Source organism: Ochlerotatus camptorhynchus, unplaced genomic scaffold (assembly GCF_037179485.1).
Source record: "Ochlerotatus camptorhynchus isolate MF236.1 unplaced genomic scaffold, CSIRO-AGI_Acam_v1.1 ptg000067l, whole genome shotgun sequence".
NCBI classification, from domain to species: Eukaryota; Metazoa; Arthropoda; class Insecta; order Diptera; family Culicidae; genus Ochlerotatus; species Ochlerotatus camptorhynchus.
Genome location: NW_027040557.1, coordinates 2,442,519 through 2,469,882, shown reverse-complemented (window position 1 = coordinate 2,469,882; position 27,364 = coordinate 2,442,519). Strand labels below are relative to the sequence as shown.

The 27,364-nt window shown below is 41.6% G+C and overlaps 3 protein-coding genes across 3 annotated transcripts in view; 2 read left to right on the top strand and 1 right to left on the bottom strand.

Moving 5' to 3' along the window:
- Positions 1–16,025, top strand: part of LOC135697166 (nose resistant to fluoxetine protein 6-like) — a 36,787-nt gene extending 20,762 nt beyond the window's left edge. Inside the window, exons 2-6 of the mRNA XM_065216782.1 lie at positions 4,689–5,338; positions 14,307–14,836; positions 14,900–15,025; positions 15,085–15,433; positions 15,496–16,025. Of these exons, the coding sequence (XP_065072854.1) occupies positions 4,689–5,338; positions 14,307–14,836; positions 14,900–15,025; positions 15,085–15,433; positions 15,496–15,735 (1,895 nt within the window). The 3' untranslated portion in view covers positions 15,736–16,025. The remainder of the gene's footprint in view (positions 1–4,688; positions 5,339–14,306; positions 14,837–14,899; positions 15,026–15,084; positions 15,434–15,495) is intronic.
- Positions 5,579–6,243, top strand: LOC135697195 (uncharacterized). Its single transcript, XM_065216826.1, has 2 exons — positions 5,579–5,861; positions 5,926–6,243. The coding sequence occupies exons 1-2, from the start codon at positions 5,630–5,632 to the stop codon at positions 6,177–6,179; spliced, it is 486 nt and encodes a 161-aa protein (XP_065072898.1). The 5' UTR covers positions 5,579–5,629; the 3' UTR covers positions 6,180–6,243.
- On the bottom strand, positions 15,904–27,070 carry LOC135697157 (uncharacterized). The gene is made up of 6 exons (XM_065216768.1): positions 25,180–27,070; positions 24,897–25,120; positions 24,308–24,832; positions 24,079–24,247; positions 22,919–24,015; positions 15,904–16,383 (listed from the first exon to the last, which is right to left on the bottom strand). Exons 1-6 carry the CDS (start codon positions 26,737–26,739, stop codon positions 16,074–16,076), a joined length of 3,885 nt encoding a protein of 1,294 aa, XP_065072840.1. The 5' UTR covers positions 26,740–27,070; the 3' UTR covers positions 15,904–16,073.
- Between the last annotated feature and the right edge of the window lie 294 nt (positions 27,071–27,364).

Here is a 27,364-nt window from a genome sequence, read left to right as displayed (position 1 = left end):
CGACATGCAACACGCGTCTAACTTCTTTCCACCGGAAAGACGAAACAACTCAAAATCGAGATCGAAAGTACTTAAAAATAAGTTCTCCCGCAACACTACTGTTTTGGGTATAGTTTTGTTCTCATTGATGAGTACTTTTAACTTAAGCGTTAAGTATTGCGATAACGTCTCACTGTACATTAATTATACTCAAGCAGCAGTCTTGAGAGAGCTCTTATTTTTGAGGATTCTTTATCTCGATTTTAAATTGTTTCGTTCTCCGTGCTTTGAAAGTATCCAAAATCGAGTGTTGCGATAGCACTTCGTTTTGGATAAAAAATCTCATCATGCGCCATGTTTATTTCAGTTTCGCTTTGTCATCTGGCAAGCAAAAGTTTAATAGTTTATTTTATTGTTCCGGTGATTGATGGAAATATACCGCGTCACAGTTCCACCTGAGGCAGCACCGTGGAGATCTGGGATTCAATTCCTTTCAATCAATACCTACAGTGGGCAGCTAGGCAGGTTTGTTATCTTTATTGAATTTTCTATGCAAATACCTAACGTAAATTCATTTCATGATCCTAAACAGTGAACTGGTGCAAGCGCGATTTCAACATCCTGGAAAAGATTAATCAGGAGATGGGATCTAAATTTTAGTATTGCGTTAGCCGATCTCAAGGACAACTAGTTTTACGTCAGGAAGTGTCAGGAAGTGTCTTTCAATGTCGATGTTGGTCAGCGAGAACGATTTTTTTTTTATTTGTTTGAATCTGTTTGATTGCTCATAAGTATAAATAAAAGTTTTATGTTTGCTTATAAATGCTTAACACAAACATTGAAAATAAAATAAAACGCAATGAATGAATCATTTTTTTTTACAACAAAATTTGCTGAAATAAACTCCCTGTTTTAAGTAGTTTTTGCCCAATAAGCAGTATTATTGAAATAGTTACATTTTACTCAAAAGGGTGTCTTCGCAAAATACTTGAAATTGGATACTTCGCAGATAACTCAATTTTGACTGGTTGCACTTAGGTGTCAAGATGAGTGCAAAAGACTTTATTTTGAGTTGTTTCGTCTTTCCGTGTAGTAATCACGCGATCCGAGACGAGACGAGGTGTGACTGCCGTCGACGTCGTTCTGGAATCCACTCAACCTTGAGACGACCGCGAGTATGTGGTTAGATTTCTGTAACTCCAGATTTAAGATTAAGATTAAGTATGTATAACGCAAATGATAACTTGGCTCTGTAAAATTTATTCGATTGAGCCGGTACAAATAAACTGATTCACAAAAAAAAAATTAGCACCCCCGCAGGACGATCTTTTTTATGAGCAAGACATTAGGGTGTTTCACACAGCTGATGAGGTCTAGATATCATTTTTTTTAGTTCGAGATAGATCAGCCTTATGTTCAAGAAAGATGTAACTAGAAAAAGTTCTTTGACTTGGGGAAATGCAGGTAATGTCGGCCTAAGTGTCCCTAATTTGGGCCCATACATAAATTCAGCAATCGACTAAATTTTCAATAGCAACCAAAAATATCCATTAGTAACGTCCCAATAACGCGTTCATCTAGATAAAATTAATAAATAGCAGATTTTCAGCGATGGGCCCAATCTTAGACCCATAGGTCAACATTAGAGACATTTCCCATATATGTCTTAGTATTACTTCTGCGTGAAGTCAACGATTTACATAGTTGAAGACGCTAATTTCAAATAACAGACTAAAGTGGTAATTTTTATACGATAGAATGAGGAGATGAAAGTATAGAATTGATAGCTCAGTCCTCTATATCCGTAATACGCGCGCGAGGCTCAAGCCTTTGTAGACTACTTTTTTTTATTAAATTAATCTACTATTAAAGCAAATATTAAAAATCTATTATCACCATCGTGGCGATCAGAAATAGATTTTGCAGTGCTACAATAATTATTAAAAAAGACAGCTATCCAAATAAAATAATCCGTTAGAGATAACTTCGTCAAGATACATAGTTTGTCAATTCTTAAAAAAAAAATCACTGGATAACTGTTCAAAAGACAGTTTTAACGTGTGAAATGCAGTGTCTTTTAAATTCTGTAAGTTTTGCTGAACGTTTGATATGTCTAGGCATCGAATTGAAAACCTTTATTCCTTTAAAATATAATGAATTTCGTGAAGCACAAGTCAAGAAATGTGGTGTTCTTATTTCAACCGCGTTTCTAGTATTATATCTATGAAAGTCACTTCCTCTTTCAATTCGATCACTCAAATATTGAGGCAGCAAACCGTTAACTACTTTAAAAATGAACACCCTAGTCAAATATACAACTCTTTGCTTCACCGACAACCATTGTAAGGCGTCTAGCATCAAAGTTGAGGAAGTATTACATCTCAAAATCAAACGCACTCCATGCCTGCATATCTATAGAATAATAATAATAACATAAAAATAGAACGGTCTTACCGTATGTCTCCCTATGTTTTCCATTATCCCATCCTGACGATTGCAAGCTGCAGGCATTGAAACTCCACAAAACAGGTAACAGAACGATCACGGTACCGGTCCTACTCCATAACATACACAGAACATCATCTGAATCTCTATCATAAACAAGGTGTCCGATTCTTCCGCTCCCGCAGGAGAAAATACTAAACTTCCGACGGAACTGACAACTGAGTAAAACCGATACACAGCTCCAACTAGTGGAATTCCATTGAAAATTCACTTGGAAATATTCTTCGTTTGGCAGATCAGATGCTGTAGTCACGCTTTTCTAAAAAACATTATCGAGTGGCAGCAGTAAATTGAAAAAAAAAACGCGGCGGAAAATCATAGACAAACAATTTGACAACAGGAAAAATGTCGCGTCCTTTTAGAAGCAGGGCACACTTCGATTTCCCTCGGTCTACCTGTGCACCAACTCTCAAAACATAAACAATTATCAACATATTGCTTGTAATGGATAGATATCGAGTAAACTAGAAGATTAAGTGCATTTTTCAACCGATTCGAGTATGATATGGTTTTGAAAGTTTGTGCACAGGTGAAAAGTGAGGTTACGGGACGCCACCTTCGACCATTCGCTGAATCAGGATAGAGCAACTTCAAAGCAAGACCATGCTGGAGGTGGCTGGGTTCGGTTCCCGGTCTGGTGTGGGAATTTTTTGGTTTGCAAAATTTCTCGACTTCCCTGGGCATAGAAGTCATGATTGTACTTGGCACACAATTATACTAGTGCAATAATGATGGAGAAGTCGTTGTGTCTCATCTGAGCGACAAGTTCATCATGTTGAGTCATTGCAATAACCGAAAGTTGTTGTAACTGACGCCGTTTTTGTTCTCCTTAATTTTTGCAGCAACTTTGAAAAGCATTTAACACTTCCGCAAGCTTATCAACAGCAGCGAAGGCCACGTTATGTTCCAACGCCCATGAACATATTTTAAGTTCAGCCTCACTGATTTTATCAAAGGAGGGAGAATCATAAATTTTTGACTCTTAAACCAGTGGCGTGTCCAATCTGGATGCTGCTTCGCGGTGGCGTTTAGTGCTTAAGTGGGTTATCAAATTTGATTTTCCACCACGAGCGATGCCAAGTTTATCTAGGCATATTTTGCAGAACGCAAACAGCGTATCATTTTGATACTTCTCGAAACACATTAGGTCCGGTGAATCAAGCCATTTTAGAGAATATCGATGAATTACCTTTGCTTTAGGTTCTTTTAAGGTTCTGCCTCTTTTCCTTTTAATGCTTTTTGCGGTTTCAGGAGTAGATTTTGATGATTCGTCTGAGTCATTTATATTTGATTGACTGCCATTGGACACATTGGATCGACCTAAAAAACAAGAATTAATTTAGACGACAGGTTTTACTGCTTTACTGAAACCCGACATTTTCAACGAGACAGAACCAGTCACCTTGGAGGAACTTGATGGAACGTCTGGCGCGTCTATTTAATAAGAATAAGGTTAAAATGAGAATACTATATGGATATCCATTAGTAACGTCCCAATAACGCGTTCATCTAGATAAAATTGATAAATAGCTGATTTTTAGCGCTCAATCTTAGATCCATAGGTCAACATTAGAGACATTTCTCCTATATGTCTTAGTATTACTTCTGCGTGAAGTCAACGATTTACATAGTTGAAGACGCTAATTTCAAATAACAGACTAAAGTGGTAATTTTTATACGATAGAATGAGGAGATGCAAGTATAGAATTGATAGCTCCGTTTAGAGTACGGCAGTGTAAAAATTGCATATAGAGAATTGAAAGCGAGCTAGGACAGCTTTAGGAAGGTACAAATCGGTTTTATCATCTCTCTTTACCAAACGCCCCTCCCTCCACAGGGAACATTTTTCGGTGAGAGAGCTTAGAGTTTCATCAAATTGGCGGTTTAATCTTTGTTTACAAAAGCAGATACGTCCTTTTGCAAATCATCCTTGAATTATCCGTCCAACTAACTAAACGATTTCCGGGTATTGATTATCATAATAGCATATCTCGTGAATTGTTTACACACATCAGAACGGGCCTGCTAGCGCACATATTTAATGAGCGCTTCTTCATTTACAAAAGCGAAAATTCATATGCCCGTCAAACCCTCGCCGACATGGACAAACTATGAATAATGAATTCCAACTTGTTCGAATGCGTTCATTCGACGCTGCAAGCAAATTAATCATTCTAATTCCCTATTTCTCCATCTCATCACAGTTCTTGACTCATCGGCCAAGTCCACGGCGGGAATCGAGTATGGACAGCTATACCAATTGGGTCACTTCGATCAGTGTATGAGTATCAACCGGGATCGAGCCTCCAGCCAGGCGGGAATCCTCTCGCAGTACTGCTTGGCCAATGTCCGCCTCGATAGTTACTTTATGCGAACCCTAGTGTCCCGAGTTCCGAAGTCAAACGAAACAGCTCTCATTCACTGGGGCATATGCACCCCGGCAAGCTGTTCCGAAGTGGATGTCGTTCGATTGCTGCAATCGATCAGTGGATCGCGGGACGTTAAAATATCAGGAGATGGGTGCCATCGGGAAACGATCACTGTGTCATCCTCGCTGGACATTGTTTACGTATCGGTGATTCTGTTTTTCGTACTGATGGTGGTGCTGAGCACGCTGTACCACGTGCGATCCATCTATAGGCCTAGGAGCGAGAAGAAGACCACGCTGGTTTACGTGCTAAGGTCGTTTTCGATTCTGGAGAACCTCAAAAAGCTTGCCCAGGACAGTAAGGACGATCACGGATTGGGATGCATCAACGGAATTAAGGCGGTGGCCATGTTCTTCATCCTTGGTGGACACGCCTTACTCTTCTTGTTTGGAGGAGCGGGGTACAATCCAGGATTTTATTACGAGGTAAGTTCAAATTTACAAACAATTAATTTCGGCACAAGTGACTCACAATGACCTGATACGGTCTCTGCAGAGATCATTTAATTATTTTCTGAAGCGAAAGTAAATCCCGAAGCTCAATATCAGCTCGGCGATAATGTGTGTATGTATTTACTCTAGTAACGTGATAAGATCTCTTTCTCTCTGCAACGAGCATCTCTGCGAACAGAATAAACAATTTCCTGCTCAGCAGATTCATTGATCCCTGTCGTCACCAGTCAGTCAGTCAGTCTCATTCCATTAATCCAAACAGTTATGCAGCAGTGTATTGTACATTTCGTGGCTCTGTTGGCCATTTTGGCCTCTGCTATGGCCCTACCGACGAACAGTGCCAATCGAGAATCCGACCAAATTGAAGCATCGATCGAAGTGGTTAAGAATGTTGCCGTGTTCCAAGCTGGAAGCCCGGAACTACGCAATCAACTTCCAGGAGAATCCAAGAAAGTAGGTCAACAGCTGATCTACAGTCTTGGGCAACGCGTTGCAGGTTTGGATCTGATTAAATGTCAACTAGAAACAGGATGAAACCCGAAGATATTATGCTTTTGTAGGTGATCGCTTGGTGTCCACGAAGGCGGATAACAAATCGTGGCCATCCGTGCAGGACGTAACGCTCAGTCTGTCCTATCCGCAGTCGGGCGTCGGAGCGGTCGTGACCTACGTGCAGGTGATTGTGATGCAGACCACCAATCTCGGCAAAGGGTACGTTGTGGCCGGTGGAATCGGTCAGCGGTTCATCCACATGGTGATCGAAGCCTACAGCACCAATTTCTTCAACTACAGTGTTCAAATCTATGGAATTTGAAGCAAACTCTTTTTCATCAGTTGCATTTTTAAACGATTAAATATTCAAGAAACATAAGAAATCCGACAAACATTATTTTTTCTTTTCTTTTTTTTTGAACCTAAAGGGTTTGTGATTTTATTCTAACTTGATGGGTAGTGTTTTATGCAGTGGCGTTTCCTTAACCTCAATCTACCTGGGCACCAATCTAATCTAATCTAACACCAACACAGCCAGTTCTTGAAAGCATCCTGGAAAATGATATATATACCTACATCATTTTTCTTGTCTATTTAATATATATGTTTCATATCGAAGATGCGTAACTCACATCAAAACGGCCAGGCCTACTGTGCAGCATTTAAGGGGCAAGATGATTCAGAAAACATTGGCCCTGTTTAAATCGAAGAAGGGAAAAGTAACAAGGACTAAAAAGTGATCCTTCGATTACAGGAAAATACTGATTCCCTAGTTTGAAGTTGTCACGACTAGGGTTCGGTGGTAGATCTTATAGCAGTAACGCACCACAAAAAAGGTGATCCCCAACGTTACTGGTTTGAATGGATAAAAATTTACAAAATGGTACGAACTCACCAAGTTTAGCCAATTAAACCTGAAGGCTGCCTGACATGTGTTGATGTAGAAGTCCAAATTTTAGACGAAGCTAGATGAAGATCAATATGAACTAGTCCGGTTAATGGTAGTTACGCGGAATGTCTTCCTTCGATTTGAGATAAACAAATGTTCGGATGTATGTAGTCGATTTTTGATGTGCATTGGCAAGCCTTTTCGTGGCCAATAGTTAGGTTCAACGCTGCGACTCTACGAATGATGGAACTAATGATGAGACGCCTCGTGGAGGTTCTACTTGGCTTCGGAACAGCTTCTCAGCGGCAAATAATTGGGACCTGGAATGAGGAACTAAAAATTGTCTCCTGGGCCTGGTTATGATGATGATGATGATGATGGTCCCACCTCTTACCCCTACAACGATTTGAGCTGGACGATATATCTTTAAGATAGTTAAATATGGCAATTAAACCAGGTTTGCAAACAAAATCGAACTGGTTACAGTTACAGATATAAATTCCCTCTAGAGTTTACAGTTACTTCACAGCGATATAAATGTGGAAAAGCTCAGGCGTCCACCTCTTAGTTCGCCTTTTTGTCCACCTAAAATATTCATAAGTATTACAAGCAATCAAGAGTTAATGAACAATCAACAAAGCATCCTATTACACTAGTAACCTCATCATCTCATCAGTCTCATAATCAATTACAACAGAGACGTTCTCATTTACTCTATTCCGCGAAATTACCATAAACTTAGTTTTACTTGTATTCAATTTCAATTGCTTATACTTTAACCATCTACTTAGAAAATGCAAATCTTCATTCAAGTGTAAAACGGCATCATCTAAATCCTTAGCTGCAATGAATAACACAGTATCATCTGCAAAAAGATTAACGTCGCAAAATCGTAAAACACGTCGCAAGTCATTGATATACATAATAAATAACAGGGGCCCTAATACACTTCGCTGGGGAACTCCAAGGTTATTCCCCACGGGACTGGAAACAGAATCATTAAAAACAGTCCGTTAAGTTCGGTCAGACAAATAGCTTTCAAACCATTTATATGCAGCACTCGTAATTCCAAAGCGCTTGATTGATCTCAACAATAAGGGCCTAGAAATTGTTTCAAAAGCGCGTTTAAGATCCAAAAAAACAGCAACAATCGTATCTTTACACTCCAAGTTATTTTTCCACTTTGCTAACACCAAATTCAACGCGGTTTCCCAAGAATGACCTTCCCGATATCCCGATTGTTCTGGTATCAACAAACTATTACTATTAAAATACTCCAACAGCTGGCCTTTAACAACAAGTTCTAAAATTTTCTCTAGTGTGTGCAACATGTTGATGGGACGAAACTCTTCGGCCTTAATCGTTCCAGCAACTTTTTGAATAGGAACCACTAAGGATTCCTGCCAAATTTGTGGCACATGTCCAGTTTGCAATGATTCATTAATATGGTCCAGCATGATGTGGCCAATGACATGAAAGCAATCTTGAATAACTCTAGCATTAACATTATCTACTCCAGCCAATTTTCCTCATGAAAAACAAATAAGTCTAAGTTCATCTAATGTAATTGGGTGAAAAACTTCAAATCTACAACTACTATTAACTGGCTGTTTTATTTCGTCAGGTTCATCGACCAATTCAATGGATTGATTTATCAATGAAACACTTTCGACAAAATAATCACTAAACTTAGATGCAATTACTTGTTCTGACTGTTCTAATGTGCCATTAAAAGTTATGGACCGCGGTTTGCAATTACTAGGTTTTAATAAAGATTTCAATTTTTTCCATAATTCTTTGCTGTTGTTTTGATGGTGATCAATCTTCCTTTGAACATATTCACAACGAGTTTTCTTTATCGATTGTGAATACTTATTACGCGCGATTGTGTACCTAGTCCAATGATTGTCATTATTTGATCTACAAAACTTTGTGTACCATTTGTCCCTTTTTCTGTTAAAGACGCAAAAGATCCAAATTGTACCAGCTGTTCGAGTTTTTCAAAGAAACAAACTTTTGCTCAACTAGTTGATTGGTACACGTTTTCAAAGCGTTATTAAGAACAGTTACCGGCCGCGAATGGAAAATCCACGCTCCTCTCAACAAGATTCGAAACAGCTTGCTTAGAATATTTCCTCCAGCATTTCAATTTTACAAAATTATCGTTATCGTTAACATGGTCTACGACAATAATCACTAAGGTCTCATGATCGGTTATTTTCAAATCAGTATCCGTAACTGAACAGATGGAATCAAAATTGGAATAAACGTGGTCAATTAAAGTTCTACTGTGGCTGGAAATACGCTTATATTCATTTACCGTTTGTTTAAATTAAAAAACTAAGCTAAACGCTTCAAATGATTCGAATTATGGTTGCCACGCCAATTAATATTAAAATCTCTAGCTAATATATTTAATCTTCTAGAATCAATTAATGTCTCGAGCCAGTTCTCTAAAACTTCAAAAAAATGCTGGTCACTAGAACTGGGACAAGACAAAACACCATAATTACATAGAGGTAACTCTAAGACTAGAAGGTCCCGAAGAAATGGGCTCAACTTTTTGGCTCAGCTCTGGTACTATCTTCGGTCCCAAGCTAATCGATACACCCCTCGAAACAGAGGAAAATCCACTAACCCCTCATTTTATCTGTCAAACTTTCATAGCAAATCAAAACAAACATTGTGTAGTACTAGAATTTCGACTAGAATGGGGTACGTTTATCGTTTACTTGGGACCAATAAGCTATTCAAGTAGTGAGCCAATATTAAATCGTTAGTTTCGTATTGATTGTTGATGCTACGTAGTTTGTTGACAACCCCGCAATATTAAAATACAAAAAATCGAATTGATTCACATTCCTGGAGCTTGGCTGCTATTTATTGAAACGCAAGCTGCTTTTTTTTCTGATCAAAAAGTCTTTTATAAAGCAAACATTCAGAGCTAAATGCGGCATTGTTGACGTCTAAGTTCATTTTACGTTCTTTATTCATTTTCAAACAATTAATGACGTACACTCCGACGTTTTGTGTTGTTGGCTGCACCTAGAGCATCTATCACAATTTTTGCAATCCATGCTCTTGTATCCGAATTCTCCACATTTGAAGCATCTCTACACATTAATCGCGGGAACTATCGAGCACCGATCAAACCCTACATTTACTTTTTTCGCACATAACAAACATTTATACGTATCGACATCACTACTTTTACATCATTTATAGCGATGTCTTCATTTTGACTTTTTAAGTAGTCAATGAAGACCTCGGAGGAAAACTGATCGCTCATGCCCACTATTTTCAATCTTGGCACCGAAGTGGAAACAACAGCACTATATTTTTCACCCAGATTGCTTTCAATACCATTTTTCACATCATTTAGATTAGCTTCTGTTGCACACTCAACAATAATGGAGCCATCTTTACCATTCCTGAAATTACTGATTTTGTGTGTTTTTGGATCTACTTCTTCGCATTTCAAGCTTATTCCACGAAACGAAAATCAATTATTTAATTCATGTCTTTCACTTATACATTTTTGCAAAAGCATCAGCATACATTCCATAAGACAAACCACATAGGTCCTACTAGAATGCATAAAAGGTATGTTTGACCGCTTATACATTTCATTTGACACATGATCTTTATTAACTTTTTGCAAGGCGTCTGCTTATTAGTTGACTTATACATTTTATGAATAATCAGCAATGGAAATTTGCCAAAAGGTATAAGGAGATTTCTATCCGTATGCATATCGCATATTAGCTTATTGCGTGCTCTCAACTTAGTATTCTAGATGCACTTCCACAGTTATTAATTGAGAGCTTTCGATGCCTGTACCATTTCTGCAATAGTATAATTGTGTGGCGAGTATAATAACTCTATTGCCCAGGGAAGTCGAGAAATTTTCCAACCCGAAAAATTCCTATTCCGGACCGGGAATCGAACCCAGCCACCTCCAGCAAGGTCTTGCTTTGTAGCTGCGCCTTTACCGACTGAGCTATGGGAGGCCCCTGTTTTTAACAAGTGGTTTTTAACAGGTGGATTTGAAGTTATCAATTTCATGTTGCAAGTTTTTAGCTCTCATTGAAACCAGTTTTTTTATGGTCACTGTAGAATTTTACCATGTCCTCTTCCGCTACATGTAGCGGGTATGTTTCCACTTCTACTTAGCACGCGCCGAAATGGTACCTTTAGTTATGAAAACCATTTGACATATTCTCGCCTATTTGGAAATCAAATTGTTGACAGCATGAAGTAGAGATTCAGATTGTCGACTGCCCTAATGTTGTTTCCCCGATACAGATTTGAGTTACTGACAAAAGTTGTAGCTAACATTAAAACCAACAAAAGCTTCATACATCATTTTACGGAATTTTGTTGATAACAAAAGTTAGAGGCAAATTAATGAAAATGAATGCAAATGATTTTCCATGCCTGCATATCTATAGAATAATAATAATAACATAAAAATAGAACGGTCTCACCGTATGTCTCCCTATGTTTTCCATTATCCCATCCTGACGACTGCAAGCTGCAGGCATTGAAACTCCACAAAACATGTAACAGAACGATCACGGTACCGGTCCTACTCCATAACATACACAGAACATCATCTGAATCTCTATCATAAACAAGGTGTCCGATTCTTCCGCTCCCGCAGGAGAAACTACTAAACTTCCGACGGAACTGACAACCGAGGAAAACCGATACACAGCTCCGACTTGTGGAATTACATTGAAAATTCACTTGGAAATATTCTTCTTTCGGCCATCAGATCCTGTAGTCACACGCTTTTCTAAAAAAAAAAACATTATCGAGTGACAGCAGAAAATTAAACGCGACGAAAAATCATAGACGAACAATTTGACAACAGGAAAAATGTCGCGTCCGTTTAGAAGCAGGGCACACTTCGATCTACCTGTGCACCAACTCTCAAAACATAAACAATTCAGTGCTAACATTTGAAAACGGCGCAAAAGCCATTTGTAAACAAATGGTTTGTGGGCCCTTTACTCGCTACCCGAAGAACGCCCACGCAAACCAACAGCATCGTCAGGAAGGGGAAAATTTCCCCTACCCGATGTTGCTGTTGTGTCGCGTGGGTGTACTTCAAGTAGTGAGTAAAGGGCCCACAAACCATTTGTTTACAAATGGCTTTTGTGCCGTTTTCAAATGTTAGCACTGAATTATCAAAATATTGCTTGCAATGCATAGTATATTAGTGTATTTTTCAACCGATTCGAGTATGATATGGCATTAAATCTGGTTTTGAAAGTTGATGCACAGGTAAAAAGTGAGGTTACGGGACGCCACCTTCGACCATTTGCAATTCATTTAATAGAATTTGCCTCGCTGAATCAGGATGGAGCAACTACAAAGCAAGACCATGCTGGAGGTGGCTGGGTTCGGTTCCCGGTCTGGCGTGGGAATTTTTTGGGTTGCAAAATTTCTCGACTTCCCTGGGCATAGAAGTCATGATTGTACTTGGCACACAATTATACTAGTGCAATAATGATGGAGAAGTCGTTGTGTCTCATCTGAGCGACAAGTTCATCATGCTGAGTCATCGCAATAACCGAAAGTTGTTGAAACTGACGCCGTTTTTGTTCTCCTCAATTTTTGCAGCAACTTTGAAAAGCATTTAACACTTCCGCAAGCTTATCAACAGCAGCGAAGGCCACGTTTTGTGCCAACGCCCATGAACATATTTTAAGTTCAGCCTCGCTGATTTTATCAAAAGAGGTAGAATCATAATTTTGACTCTAACACCAGTGGCGTGTCCAATCTGGCTGCTGCTTTGCGGTGGCATTTAGTGCTAAGTGGGTTTTCAAATTTTATTTTCCATCACGAGCGATGCCAAGTTTATCTACGCATATTTTGCAGAATGCAAACAGCGTATCATTTTGGTACTTCTCGAAACACATTAGGTCCGGTGAATCAAGCCATTTTAGAGAATATCGATGAATTACCTTTGCTTTCGGTTCTTTTAAGGTTCTGCCTCTTTTCCTTTTAATGCTTTTTGCGGTTTCAGGAGTAGATTTTGATAATTCGTCTGAGTCATTTATATTTGATTGACTGCCATTGGACACATTTGATCGACCTAAAAAACAAGAATAAATTTAGACGACAGGTTTTACTGCTTTACTGAAACCCGGCTTTTTCAACGAGACAGAACCAGTCACTTTGGAGGAACTTGATGGAACGTCTGGCGCGTCTATTTAATAAGAATAAGGTTAAAATGGGAACACTGTATGGATAACTATTATAACAATAATTAAAACAATTAATATCTAAATTCCAAACATATACCTGAACTTTCAACCGTTGAATTAGAAACGGAAAGGTTTGATTTTTCTTTTAGATGTTCCTGCTCAGTTGATGGTTTATCCGGATCGAGTGGAAACTCCTCAGCGAGTGTTGTGAAATTCGCTGTATTCTCCTTCCTGCATGAAAAAATTTGACGTTTGAGCGGTGCCGTGTTTACTAAAAATGAACACATGAATAATACTCGCGTAACATTTAAAAATGGCCTATCAACTTATGTACACAAAACTTGTTAGACATTTTTCGCGCGAACCGAAGTACGCCCATGCAAACCAACAACACCATCGGGTAGGGTGAATTCTCCCCTTACCGATAGTGGTTTGGTTTGCGTGGGTGTTCTTCGGCTCGTGAGAAAAGGGCCTAACAAGTTGTTTGTAAAAGTTGATAGGACTTTTTCTAAAGTTACGCGAGCATTACATCATATGTTCATTTTTAGGAAACACGGCACCGCTCAAAAGTCGTACTGCCCATCACGGTGTGCTCAACTGATGGCGCTAGTGCTTTTGCTGCGATGTTTTACAATGAGAAATATTCAATGTGTCATGCCTGTTTGTCTGTGGTGTTAGTTTAGTACTTAAACTAGCATTTTGACCCAAACAATCCCAGAATTAAGAGCGGAATAGCTATGAAAAACCAAATCGGGCGTTTTATCCGGGGTGCATTTGTCCCCTGTTCCACCCTAAAGGTTCCCGGCACCCAAGTGGGACGAAATCAAAAAAGTGCCGAAACTATTGAGTGTATAGCATGTCTTCTAGAATGTTTCTTCATTTGTTGAGTACTTGGTTTGAGTGGTGAAAATGTTTGCTTTTGGGGGGGTGTACACTTATATAAAAAACAACTGCTAGTGAATGATGCCTTCACATCATCCATGCACCGATCACCGCTGAATCTTCTCAGCATTCCGTCGGATCTTCTTTAAACTGCACCAACTCACAAACCGCCTTCTTATCCTTATCAGCAGTCCAGCCAGTCGAGCACTCTCTGTCGAAAACCGTCTTCCAACTAGGAACGACAGCTCCGACTCGGTCGTCGACTCACTCGTCTTTTCCCACCTTATGCAATTGATTCTTGAGTTTCACATTTACCAAAATTCGTCCCCAATCACAGCATTCCAAATATCATCCAGCGGAAATCTAAACAGGATAAATAAAGAAAAAAATTGCATCGGATCAGATTAAAATTCAGATCACATAACCAGTTACTCACCCCTCACTTCAATTCCTCCCATTTTAGCAATCCACGTACGTGCGGAACGCCTTCCTTATAAACTCGCCGCTTCTGGTGGACTCCTTTCTTCTGTTGAGTGGATTCCTATTCGCGCGCCTTCTACTAATCGAGCTGGACAAACGCCACGGCAAGGTCAACTTTGGCCTGCTGTACATCTTCCGCTACATGCGGTTGACTCCGGCGTATGGCGCCATCATTGCCCTGTACGCCACGTGGCTTCCGCGGCTGGGCAGCGGTCCCCTATGGGATCAACAAATGCAGCTGGAACAGGCCCGCTGTCGAGAGAGCTGGTGGCGAAACGCACTCTACATCAACAACTACCTCGGAACGGATCGGATCTGTATGTTCCAGTCTTGGTACCTGGCGGCAGATTCACAACTGTTCGTCCTGGCACCACTGCTGCTGTATCCTTTGTGGCGGTACGGTAGACGAGTGGGCGCGGCTCTGCTCGCGACGGTGGCGTTTATTTCCATAGCTATTCCATTCTTTGTGACCTACTACGGAAAGCTGGATCCATCGCTGATGATCTTTGTGGAGTGAGTTAAAGAAATTGTGTGTGTTTTTTTTTGTGATAGGTGAATATCGATTTTCTGTTGCAGCGAAGTGACCGACTTGACCTCCAACTGGTATTTCGCAAACGTCTACGTAAAGACGCATATGCGAGCGACGGGCTACATCTTCGGACTGGCTGTGGGCTATCTGGTGCACATTATGCAACAGCAAAAGTAGGACTAACAGGTAAAATTCCTAGATCTAGCTTCTTATCATTATTTTACCCGCACAGCATAACGATCGGCAAGCGTAAATTGTTCTTCTGCTGGGTGGCTTCAACGGTAATCGGAACGGTATCGATGTTCGGCATTTCCATGTTCTACCAATCGACCGGAACGGATAACTACCTGTACAATGCCCTCTACGCGGCACTGCATCGGCTGGGCTGGAGCATGTCCAATGGATGGCTAGTGCTAGCTTGTGTCACCGGTCACGCTGGACCGCTGAAGAAGTTCCTCTCTTCACGAGTACTGGTCCCGATCAGCCGGTTAACCTACTGCGCCTACCTGACGAACGGGTTGGTGGAACTGTACTTTACTGCCTCCCAGAGGGTCCCTCTGTACGGGGATGTGGTCGGCCTGGTAAGCATTACGCCCAATCTTGTACATGAAGCCTATTAAGAGTTGTGTTTTCCATTCCGTAGACGACGGTAACCCTTTCGCACGTGGTTCTCACCTTCCTGGCGGCCCTGGTGCTGTGTTTGGTGTTTGAATCGCCCATTCATGGGATCGAGAAGATCGTCCTGCGGCGGGCACGTCCGGTCAGTGGTCGGGCCACGAACAATCACCACTACAGCCCAGAATCAGATGGTAACGGTTCTGTCGCCAACAACAGCATCGGAACGGCTTCTACCCAAAGCACATCGGACGATTCGGGTGCGTGATACGAGCTGCATTGGTGAACAATATTAATAGGTTAAGTGAAATGGCTTCTGAGATAGCTAGCGAAAGTGATTTTTTTTTCCTATCATTTAAGTATTATGTGACTAGTTTTTAGAAGGGAGGTGATATGATAAAGTTAAGAATTTAGTGGTTGCAGTTGACCCACTGTTTTGTTTTTTTTTTCTTCTTTAGAATAGAGTTCGTTTCTTGTACTAGCGTACAACTTTCCATGGAACTTTAACCAATTTTCCATATCAATAAAAAACCAATCACCTGCTTATTTTTAATCAAATGTCTTTTGAGTTCTTCAATTTTGTTTTCGTTTGCTCGGCAGTCCCGGTTAGTCGTCCCACGTACGCCACTGGCGGCGCCTATACGGGGGACTGAACGAAGAACTTCTGTTGGTGGTCGTAGTAGTTGTGACTTCTGGTTTCTCTTTTTCGTGTTCTTCTTCGTCCTTGGACTGGCTGCCGGTTGGTCTGCGGATGACTTCCTTTTCCTCGTCAATTTCCTCTTCCTCTTCTTCGTCTTCTTCTTCTTCTTCCTCCTCTTCCTCTTCTTCCACTTCGACTTCTTCTACTTCTTCCTCTTCGGTCTCCATGGTGGTTTTCGTTGGGGACGGGGCCTTGAAAACGGGTTTCGGGACGGTGCTACAAAGAGTGAACGATTTTCAAATGAGATGTGGACGACATTAAAATAAATCCCATATTGATTCCCCTAGCCAGCAGTGCGTGCCTTTCTTTTATCGAAAAGGTAGATATGCGAAATGAACTTGACTTTTTATCCTTTCGAGCCCACATGGTCATATATGATTGATTGCATAAAATCAAACGTAATATGTAGCTACATACTTTCTTCAGCAAAGTTGTAGTTGCGGGTGTCAGCTATACAGGAAAAATATGATCAACTCAAAGGCCTAGATCGCCAAAACCATATAAAGTTATTATGTTAACGAACACATACTTTAATCTGGGCAGCGACGATATCTTTAGCAACACTGCCATGTTGATTAAACCCAATTTGATAATTTTAGATGGATTTGTTTGGCTGCAACATGTTCTACGTACTCCAAATTGTCCAGAAGTTCAGGCTATTTGATCTACTGGATCAACCAAGGCCTGCGCGATGTCCTCAGTTTTAATACCTACCCAAACATGTTCATAGAGTTTTTGAGCATCGCTTATAATCTCTTTTGATGTTTATAAGATGATCAAGGTTCTCCAGATTATCCTGGAGTTCAGATCAAATGATCAACTAGATCAAAAACGACTGATTAATTACGAAACAACTCCAAACAGGTTCATAGAGATTATGCACATCATTTACGTTTCAATTCCATGTGTATAAGGTGTTTTAGGACCTCCAAATTAGCCAGGAGTTCAACCTATTTGATCTACTGGATCAACCAAGGCCTGTGCGATGTCCTCAGTGAGAATACCTACCCAAAAATGTTGATTGAGATTTTGCACATCACTTATAATTTCTTTTGATGTGTATAAGATGCTCGAGGATTTCCAAATTATCCTGGAGTTCCGACCAAATGATCTACCGTATCAACGAAGACTGATACATTTCCCTTAGTTACGCAACAACTCCAAACAGGTTCATAGAGATTATGTACATCATTAAGGTTTCCATTCCATGTGCATAAGGTGTTCAATGTTCTCAAAACTGTCCTACTATTTGATCTACTGGATCACTCACGGCCTGCACGAAGTCCTCAGTGATGATACCCTGCCCTTCCCCAACAAAGCCACTTTCAATCGAAAATCATCAAGTGACTTTCAATTTCGAGCAGGTCCCCTTCAACATCAACAGAACCACTTTCGATCAGTTTTCATGCTGTTTGTTTTGGCTCGACTCGTGTTCATTTCGTCTTTCATTGTCAAATGAAGTTGCTTTCCCATTGAAGCGAGACTGTTCGATTCAAATTCGCGCAGTTTTCTGACTTTTGTAGATTGTTCACTCAGTTCATTTAAGCGCATGCGCATAGATCTGTGCACGTGGATGTCAAATTTACCATGGGTATTTTTGTAACCGGGATGACCGGAAATCGATGGCCTACGCCATTTTGAAATCCAAGATGGCGGTTTCCGATTTCAGATAAGGTGGGAAATACTGACTCCTACCCATCAATATGGGTATTTTTGGAATCGGGTGACGTCTATATAGAGAACGAAAATGGATATACGGCTTCCAGTTTAAGAAAAAGTGGGAAATACCAACAATCAATACGAAATTAACGATTTTAAATTGGCTCCCTACTTGACTAGCCTATTGGTCCCAAGTACTTCTATAAGCGTACCCCATTCTTGTCAAAATTCTAGTACTACACTATGTTTGTTTTGATTCGCTATGAAAGTTTGACCGATAAAATGAGGGGTTAGTGGATTTTCCTATGTTTCGAGGGGTGAATTGATTAGCTTGGGACCGAAGATAGTACCAGAGCTGATCCAAAAAGTTGAGCACGTTTCTTCGAGACCTTTTGCTCTTAGAGTTACCTCTATGGAAATACTGTCACATACCCATAAATATAGGTATTTTTGGAATCGGCATGTCGTCTAGAGGCCGGAAATCGATGTCCGACACTATTTTGAAATCAAAGATGGCGGCTTCAGATTTCAGGAAGAGTGGGTAATACCAATACTGTCAAATACTTATCAATCTGTTTATTTTTGGAATCGGGATGACATCTAGAAAATGGGAATCGATCACCGACGCCATTTTAAATAACATGATGGCGGCTTCCGGTTTAAGAAAACTGGGATATGCTTTCAAATACCCATCAATATACGTATTTTTGGAATCGGGGAAGATGTCTAGAGGATGAAAATCGATATCCGACGCCATTTTTAAATCCATGATGGCAGCTTCCGGCTTAAGAAAAAGTGGGAAATACTGTCGACTTTTAATCCTTTCGAGCCCGAAATCCAAGATGGCGGTTTCCGATTTCAGATAAAGTGTGAAATACTGACTCCTACCCATCAATATGGGTATTTTTGCAATGGGGTGACGTCTATATAGAGAACGAAAATGGATATACGACGCCATTTTGAAAAAATGGCGGCTTCGAGTTTAAGAAAAAGTGGGAAATACTGTGACATACCCATCAATATAGGTATTTTTGGAATCGGCATGTCGTCTAGAGGCCGGAAATCGATGGCCGACCCTATTTTGAAATCCAAGATAGCGACTTCAGATTTCAGGAAAAGTGGGAAATACTGTGAAATACTTATCAATCTGGGTATTTTTGGAATCGGGATGACATCTAGAGGATGGGAATCGATCATCGACGTCATTTCAAATTCCATGATGGCGGCTTAAGAAAACTGGGATATGCTTTCAAAAGGATTCAAAGAGGATGAAAATCTATATTCTACACCATTTTGAAATCCAAGATGGTGGCTTCCAGTTTAAGAAAAATGGGAAATATTGTCGAATTTCTATCAATATAGGAATTTTTAGAATCGGGATGATGTCTAGAGAAAGAAAATCAATATTCAACGGCATTTTGAAATTCAAGATGGAGGCTTACAATTTCAGAAAAAAGTGGGAAATACTGTAAAATACCCAACAACATGGGTATTTTTGGAATCAAGGTGACGTCTAGATATTGAACATATATGTGCGACGCGATTGTTAAATCCAACTTCAAGAAATATTGGAAATACTGTCAAATACCCATCAATATCAGTATTTTTTTAAATCTGGATGACGGCTTCCAGTTTAAGAAAGTGGGAAATTATATCAAATAGGGGAATTTACGTATTCTCGGCAACCTAAGCAGCGACCTTATTTCTATAGCCCTTTTCTCTAAGGAACGCACACATATGCAGTATTGGTTTGTTTACAATCTTTTGCTGCCAGCTGCTCTAACAATTTCAGTCGAAAGAATTGTCAAAAACTGTTTTGAAACGCTTTTACAAAGCTCCAATCTTCTCTAGTGAGAGCGAGTATTGTCGGCAACCAGTTTTTCTTCGGCAACCGTTCCATTTGAACTGCATGTAAATCTGCTGTTCTATTATCGGCAACTCGAAATCAGCTACAATTTGTAGTGCGTTTGTTTCATTTCAAGAAAACCCTGCTAGATTGCTTTTTCTCAGTGGTAAAAATATAGTCAAATTGAAGCTGAAAGCATAAAGAATCGTTTGCATGCATTCAGCGAAGTGTTTTCGTAAGAAAATCCAGTGAAAATAGTGTTTCAATTTGTGTTGCCGAAAATAGTCTGTCATGCCGAAGCCGTCATTTCCCCTACCTATACGTTTATTTTAAGAATCGGGGTAACGTCTAGAAGCCGGAAATTGATATCCGACTCAATTTTGAAATCCAAGACGACGGCTTCCGATTTGAGGAAAAGTGTCAAATCAAGCTGTACATTGCGTTAGGTTCTAAGTAGCGTTGATCGATTCCCTTCGTCGACTTTTCTCTTTCGTAAATAACTTGAGAAAATAACCGTTTCTTGTTGTGTTTGTCAAATTATATGCTAGATAAAAATACCTGGGAATGTCATTACATGGCCGTTGGGGAACAAAGAGAAAGTCGACGAAGAGAATCTGTCAATGTTACTTAGGACCTTATGCAATGTTCAGCTGGAAATACCCTAAAATATTGATATCTTCGGAACAGGGATGACACTTAGATGCCGAGAATTGATGTCAAACGCCTTCTTGAAATCCAAGATGGCGACTTCTGGTTTTCATAAAAAGTGAGAAATACTGTCAAATACCCATCAATATAGGTATTATTGAAATTTCAGTAACTTCTAGAGGCCAGAAACCGATGTTTGACGCCATTTTAAAATCTAAGATGGTGGCTTTGGTTCAGAAAAAGTGTGAAAAACTGTCAAATATCGATCAATGTGGGAACTTTTGGAATCGGGTTCTAGAGGCTGTAAATCAATGCCGCCATCTTGAAATTCAACATGATGGCCTCCGATTTCAAAAGAAGTGTTAAATACCCTACAAATGCGTCGAATATCTATTCTCAGCATCTACACGTCGTTCCCGTTCCGAAAATACCCATACCTTAGTGGTAGCACAGGGACATCGACTGATTGAACGGTTGAATTAGCAACCCGGCCGTCTGAACATCACGACACGAGCGGCGAGTCTACGCGCGACAAACTCTCTGTGTCGAAACGTCAGTCTGCAGGAACGAAAAAGAAATAATTGAACGAGATACACGCGGGTGAAAAATTACTAAAGAAAGTTAAATTAGTTAATCCTACTTACATCTAGCTTCAATCTAAATAGTTACTACGGGTAGTGAAGGTAAATTAGACTTAAAAACTTAAACAAGAATTACATCTACTTAGGATTATACAGCTAGCGGTTGAATGCTGACCAGAAAGGCCATTCGAGCAAAAATCGCCACTGAATTGTAAGTTCTATTCTAACCTAAAACCAACTTGTAAAACTAAACCAAAATCAAATTATAAATTTGAAACACATACACAAAATTAAATATATAAGCTGTTCGGATATCAGTGCGGGCTTTTCACTTCTCATCGATTCAACACTTAGCGTATTTGATACTTTTTCTGAAACCCGATGGCCACCATCTTAGATTCCAAAATGGTGTCGAATATCGATTTTCGGCATCTACGCGTCCCCGTTCTGAAAATACTCAACCGACAACCGATATTGTGCAGATACTATCCGGATACTACATATATTTTGATGATGCCTGACGACGCAACGCGTGACAAGTCAAATGAGCCCCGAATTGAAGTGAAAGTGAAATTGCGTCAATTGAAACAAATCTTAGCTTCAAATGAAATGAACTGATGATCTTGACGAACACAAACAAGCGATAGCCAAGTCATGTTTGACAGGAGGAATGTTCATCGTGACTCGATAACAAGAACCATAATGACTTACACGAAAATTATATTGCTCGAAATGAAGCGATTCTACGGAGAGTTCATTTTCTTTTCTTTGTTTCGAAAATGCAGAACCCTGGACACAAGTCCAAACAAGTTCATAGAGTTTTTGTGCCTCACTTATAGTCAATTTTGATGTCTCGGAGTTGATGCGGATCATGCCGAGAATTTGATGGCTGGTTGTACGACGTAACTTAAAGAAGTTGATCGTTTCAACAGATCAGTGGGGTCAGTAACTAACTGTCCAGTGCATGCCTTGCTTGATCCTGGAGATCAAGTAATCTGAACTCCAGGACAGTTTGGAGAACATCTAGAACATCTTATGCACATGCCATATTCTTTTTCTTCGCATTTGAAGCTTATTGCTTATCGCATAGTAGCTTATTGCGTTCTCTCAACTTAGTGTTCTAGATGCACTTCCACAGTTATTAATTAAGAGCTTCCGATGCCTGTACTATTTTTACATTAGCATAATTGTGTGACAAGATCAATCATACTCTATGCCCAGGGAAGTCGAGAAATTTTCCAACCCGAAAAATTCCTAGATCGGACCGGGAATCGAACCCAGCCACCCCCAGCATGGTCTTGCTTTGTAGCTGTGCCTTTACCGACTGAGCTAAGTTAGGCCCCATGCAAATGTCACGTTTAAGCTATTTGTCAATTTAACGACGAGCTGTTCCAGCCTTGATGGTCCGATACAGATTCACAATAATTTTTTATGATCATCGGATTTATATGCACAAAATAGCAAATGTTGCTTCACCCATTTCCTGTTGCATTAACAATGGGTGGTTGAATTTTTAATGGTATTTACTGCTTTGGTATTCGAATCGATGTCTGTGTTAGTGATCCGCTATCGGCTCGTCTGTACACTCTCGAAAGTCATGGCAAGAAAGCGCATGATTAGATAAATTCGGTCATAAAGTTAGATCAATTTTCAATTATGTGCTATTTATAAACAATTAAAAATTTAATAACAAAAATTGTTTGATAAATTCTTCGTCGAATGTCGGCCGAATGACATATTTCCCATTGATGCTTTTGAGAAATGTGCATTTGAAAACTGCCGCTTTTTCGTTACAAGCCTCATTTTCGATTTCGTAATGTGACCCCCAGTAAATAAAGACGTAGGCCTACGTCAAAATCTGAAGCTGACCGTCAAACCCACTGTAGTTAATTCATAATTCATATTCAGTTATCTCGTCAGGCTTGAAGGTATGCTGACCAGAAAGCAAAAGAGAGTGAAGGAGAGAAGGCCGTAAGGCTTAAACATCAAAAAACATATCATATACGGATTAACTCACCTTTCCTCATCATCATCCCAGAACCCTTTGGTGGGCGTCTCTGGCTTCGGTTCCGGCTCCGGAGTCTGCCGCTTCCTCACCTGACGTGGCGTAAAGTCATCGTCCCGATCATCGAACGGACTGGCAAAGTCATCCTCCACCTTCTTCTCCTCTGCCTCTTCCTCCTCTATCACCGTCTTCTCGCCTTGTTCATCGAGATCAGAGGCAGCGTTTCCATTTTCCACCGGCTTCTCCGTCGACGAAGTTCCATTTTGAACTACTTCCTCATGTCCGTCCTCCTTCGGAGGAGCCAACACCACCACGGTGGTGTCCTTCTTCTCCATCCGATCGAACACTCCCGACCGATCGAGCATCGCCTTGATGTTCTGAACAGGCAGGTCGTACAGAAGCGTTAGCACAGTTCCTCCAACAAGCAACAGACATATTTCGGTGCGATTCAGGTATCCGGACCAGCTGAACACCTCACTACCGCGGGTCGTTCCGGCAAAGTAAAAGAACACCAGGAACTGCATCAACGATACCGAGTAGGAGATCTTACTCAGGAAGGTCATCAGGCGACAGCTTAAGAGGCGGTTCAGCAGGCTACCTTCGTGGGTATAGCAATAGTAGATGATCCAGCATATGGACAGCGCCCATGAGAGAGGTGCCAGTGCAGCGTACTGTGCCGCATCCCCTATATCGTACTGGAAGTCCTTGTCAGCAGTGTCCAGTGGGAATATAAAGCACCAGCCGACGGCGATCGACATACCGATCCAACCGCTCATACGGATTCCGCGATCGACCTGCTTGCGGATGTCGCCCTCCCGGAGAAGATAACCTAGGCCAAAACCAGCCAGATAGGGCGTTGCACGGTGCAGGGTTTCCGAGAAGCTCAGATTGACGGTACGGTAGATCTGCGTCAGCCGGATTCCGTGGTAGATGTAAGGCGAGAGGCGATCTTCCGTTGTGGAAACGAATCGCATCGCAGTGGAGAGACCGTGTAGCAAGACAAACGCTGCAACGCCGTAGGATGGGTTCGCGGTCAGGATGATGAGCAACAGTGGTGCCAGGATGGCCAGCTGCATCTCGATTGCCAACTGGAAGGTGTGAGGAGCGCACTGAAATTCGAAAATTTGGACTTGAAAGCTGGATTAAGATGGGCAAGAATTTGCAGAACATACGCATTCCTCTACCGGGTACCAGTTCTGGACGAAGAGGATGTTGTTCCAGAAATTGTGTTTGCACAGATTGGCGTTCTTGACGACGACGTCACCCCACTGGGGTCCGTTTCCGAGATGTTCCCAGACGACGGAGTAGAAGATCAGCACCGGAATCAAGGGCACAGTCAATCTGAAAGGAAGAGTTGTTTGATGTAAAATTCAAAAATTGACGTTAGCCCGGGACACTAACCTTAAATACCGTCCAACAATCCGACGGAACCAGGCAATCTTTTGCTTCTGCTGGTACTCGCCAACCATATGGAAGGCAGCGAGGAAGCCACTGACCACCAGGTAGACATCGGCGTAAAGCATCAAAACCCGCAAGGCCACACTCCACGGGGTATTTAAGCTTTCGGTGAATTCGTTCCGATTGGTGAACGGTTGAAAGCCCATCGGAATCAGACGAAGGGCACAGAACAGACCGATCGTTGCAAGAGCGCGTAGTCCCGAAAGGCACCCTACGACTTCCTTGCCGGCAAGGGTTTCGTCGTCTCCGCCTATCAACTGACGCATGGTACGCTTAATCGAGAAGGACATCAGCGTCTGGTGGAGCAGGTTGGAGTCTTCGCTAGGTTCGGTTGGGGTTGATTCGTCATTGTTTTCGTCAGTGGATTTCTGCGAAGCAGGAAGCTTTGTATGGGGTTCGATTTGAATGATACCGAAATCGTTCAGGGATGCCACCACGGTGACGACTACGATGAAGGTGTAGAAGCCCCTGTAGAATTGAGATAAACAATAGATCGTTGGTTGACACCGAAGGGAAAATAAAAGAAACTTACAGCGTGGCAACTAGTCGCCAGTTTTCCTTGAACAGCTTGGTCCACGTGGTAGTTTGGCGCACGTGGCAGTTGCCCTCTTCGATTTCCAAGAACAACTTGATCCCGGTCGTGTTGTATGGTTTAACAAAGTTCTTAATTATGCTACCGGCGTCTTCGTAGTTGCAAGCTGCCGGCAGACAGATGCCCCAGTTGATCGTAGTAAAGCGGGGCAGGAAGTGGTCCGGCTGGAAGGTGTAAGAACAGGTTATGATCAATTGTGTGCGATCACACCCTGAATACTCACATCGTTCAGTGTACTCTTGATAAAGCCTCTGCCCTGGAGCAAGTGTACCGGCAACTTTAGGTCATCATCCTCGGCTACCACGTCGATATGTGCGAGACAGTACTTACCTCGCATCCGGACCTGCTCGTCCTCTTTCACCTTGACTTTGGTAGCGATTCCGGTGCATAGATCGTAATCACCCAGCTGATTGGCATTGCCTCGCAGCAGACCGGAAGTCACCTTGGCACTGGCGTCGATCATCTGCAGAGCCCAGAGACGCTTTCCGCGCAGCTGACGCTGGAAGATCTGTCCTTGACGGCGGCATTCATTGTTCTTCAGCCGCGAATAGTCCGGAACGAAGGATGGAATCCGGAGCAGAAGCGATTCGAAGTCTTCTGGGGATATTTCGATGCGTTGCTTGACGACCTTGGACGGAGTGTGCTGAAGCTTTTTGATCTTCTTCGGGTCGGTTTGAATGGGAGCTTCCGACGGGATGTCATCCGATTTGAACAACGAGTTCAACGGACTTGTGTTGAGCAATTGGACGATTTTGGAATCCTTGGTTTTCTTCTGCTTGGGCTTCTCAGCAGAGCTGTCTTCATCTTCTTCGTTTTCGGCACCAACTTTACGGAACTTGATTTCCTCACTGGTTTCTTCCTTGTCCGATTGCAGAAGGCTGCTAACAAAGTTGATCAGAGGATTTTCCTTTTCTTTATCTTCATCATCGTCGTCGTCGTCGTCGTCTTTATCGGTGCCATGTTTATCGTTATCGTGATCGTCATCGTCGACTTTGTCGGTCAACTTCTTCAACCATGCGAAAATTCCACCTTCTTTTTCATCATCCTCATCGTCGTCGTCGTCGTCGTCTTCAACAGAACTGTCTTTGTAAACTTCCTTCTTAATATCTTTTTCTTTGTATGAGCCTTCGCTTATTTGATCTTTAAGCCACCCAAACAATCCACCACTTTCCTTTTCATCTTCTTCGTCGTCGTCATCGTCTTGTTCATCTTTTACCACAACATCCTTCTTCTTCTGATGTTTCACATGAACTTCCTCCTTATCTTCTACACTTCCCTTACTCTTCTTCGATCCTAGCAAACCGTAGAGATTAAAAATCGATTTCTCTTCTTCATCGTCGTCCTCGTCGTCATCGTCCACTGCCGGCTTGCTCACCTTGATCTTACTTGATTTTACCTCGTCCTTGAAGTGAGCCCTCGTACCATCCGCTTTCTTCTTCTGTTCTGGAGACAACCTGTAGCTTCTTCGCACTCTCTCAAACTTGTACTTGCTCTCAGCGGCCCGTTCCTCCTCCTCCTCATCTTCGTCGTCCTCCATTCCTTCTTCCTCATCATCATCGTCATCGTCGTCGTCGTCGTCCTGGTCTACAACCACCCGCTTCTTGACCTCTTGCATTACGACCCTTCTGCCTTGGATCTTCTTCTTGGCAAACGCAACCGACGCCCGTTGGTTATCATCAACCTCGAAGTCACGTAACCGGAAACCATCGCCACTGGCGACGAGGCATGCCACCAGCACGGCTGCGACCATCAACAGGAACCACGGTCGAAAGAACACGGCCATCTTTGAACTGATCTCGAATTTTTCTTTTCGCTACCTTAACCAACGTTATTCATATCACCTTTCGCGGATCTTACACCTACCGGATCGTAAATCAAACACCTCTATCAACTATAATTATAATCGAACAAAAGACAAATGCACTACGCCAAAAGTCGGAAAATGCCACCGTTTTTTTCCCTATCGTTTCTAAGCTGCGGAAAAATTTCCTTAAATAACTAAAATTATGTGCGCGATATTTCGATGTTGGACAGTGAGACGGAGAGCAGTGCGCGCGCGAACGAACCGTAAACCACCGACGTCTTTTTTGATCGAGCGACTTTCTGCGACAAATTTAAGCCGTCTCCATCGAGAACGATGGGAAGAAAATATGTGTGTGGGAAAATTTCTCACGTCCTCGCTCGCTCGCTCTCTCTCTCTCTCTGTTGTCGGGAAATTTACTCACCTATGATCGCCGGTGCCTGTGGCTTGCCGTGGTGAAAATCGGAAAATGGTTACTGGAAGAGTGACTCAAGTCGACCAAAAACTATAGCCTTCAGCGATGTAGTAACAGTGTAACATAACTCAGAGCCTTGGAACGATGCATCTGAAGCCAGAGACTGCGATATCAGAGACTGGGAACGGGGGG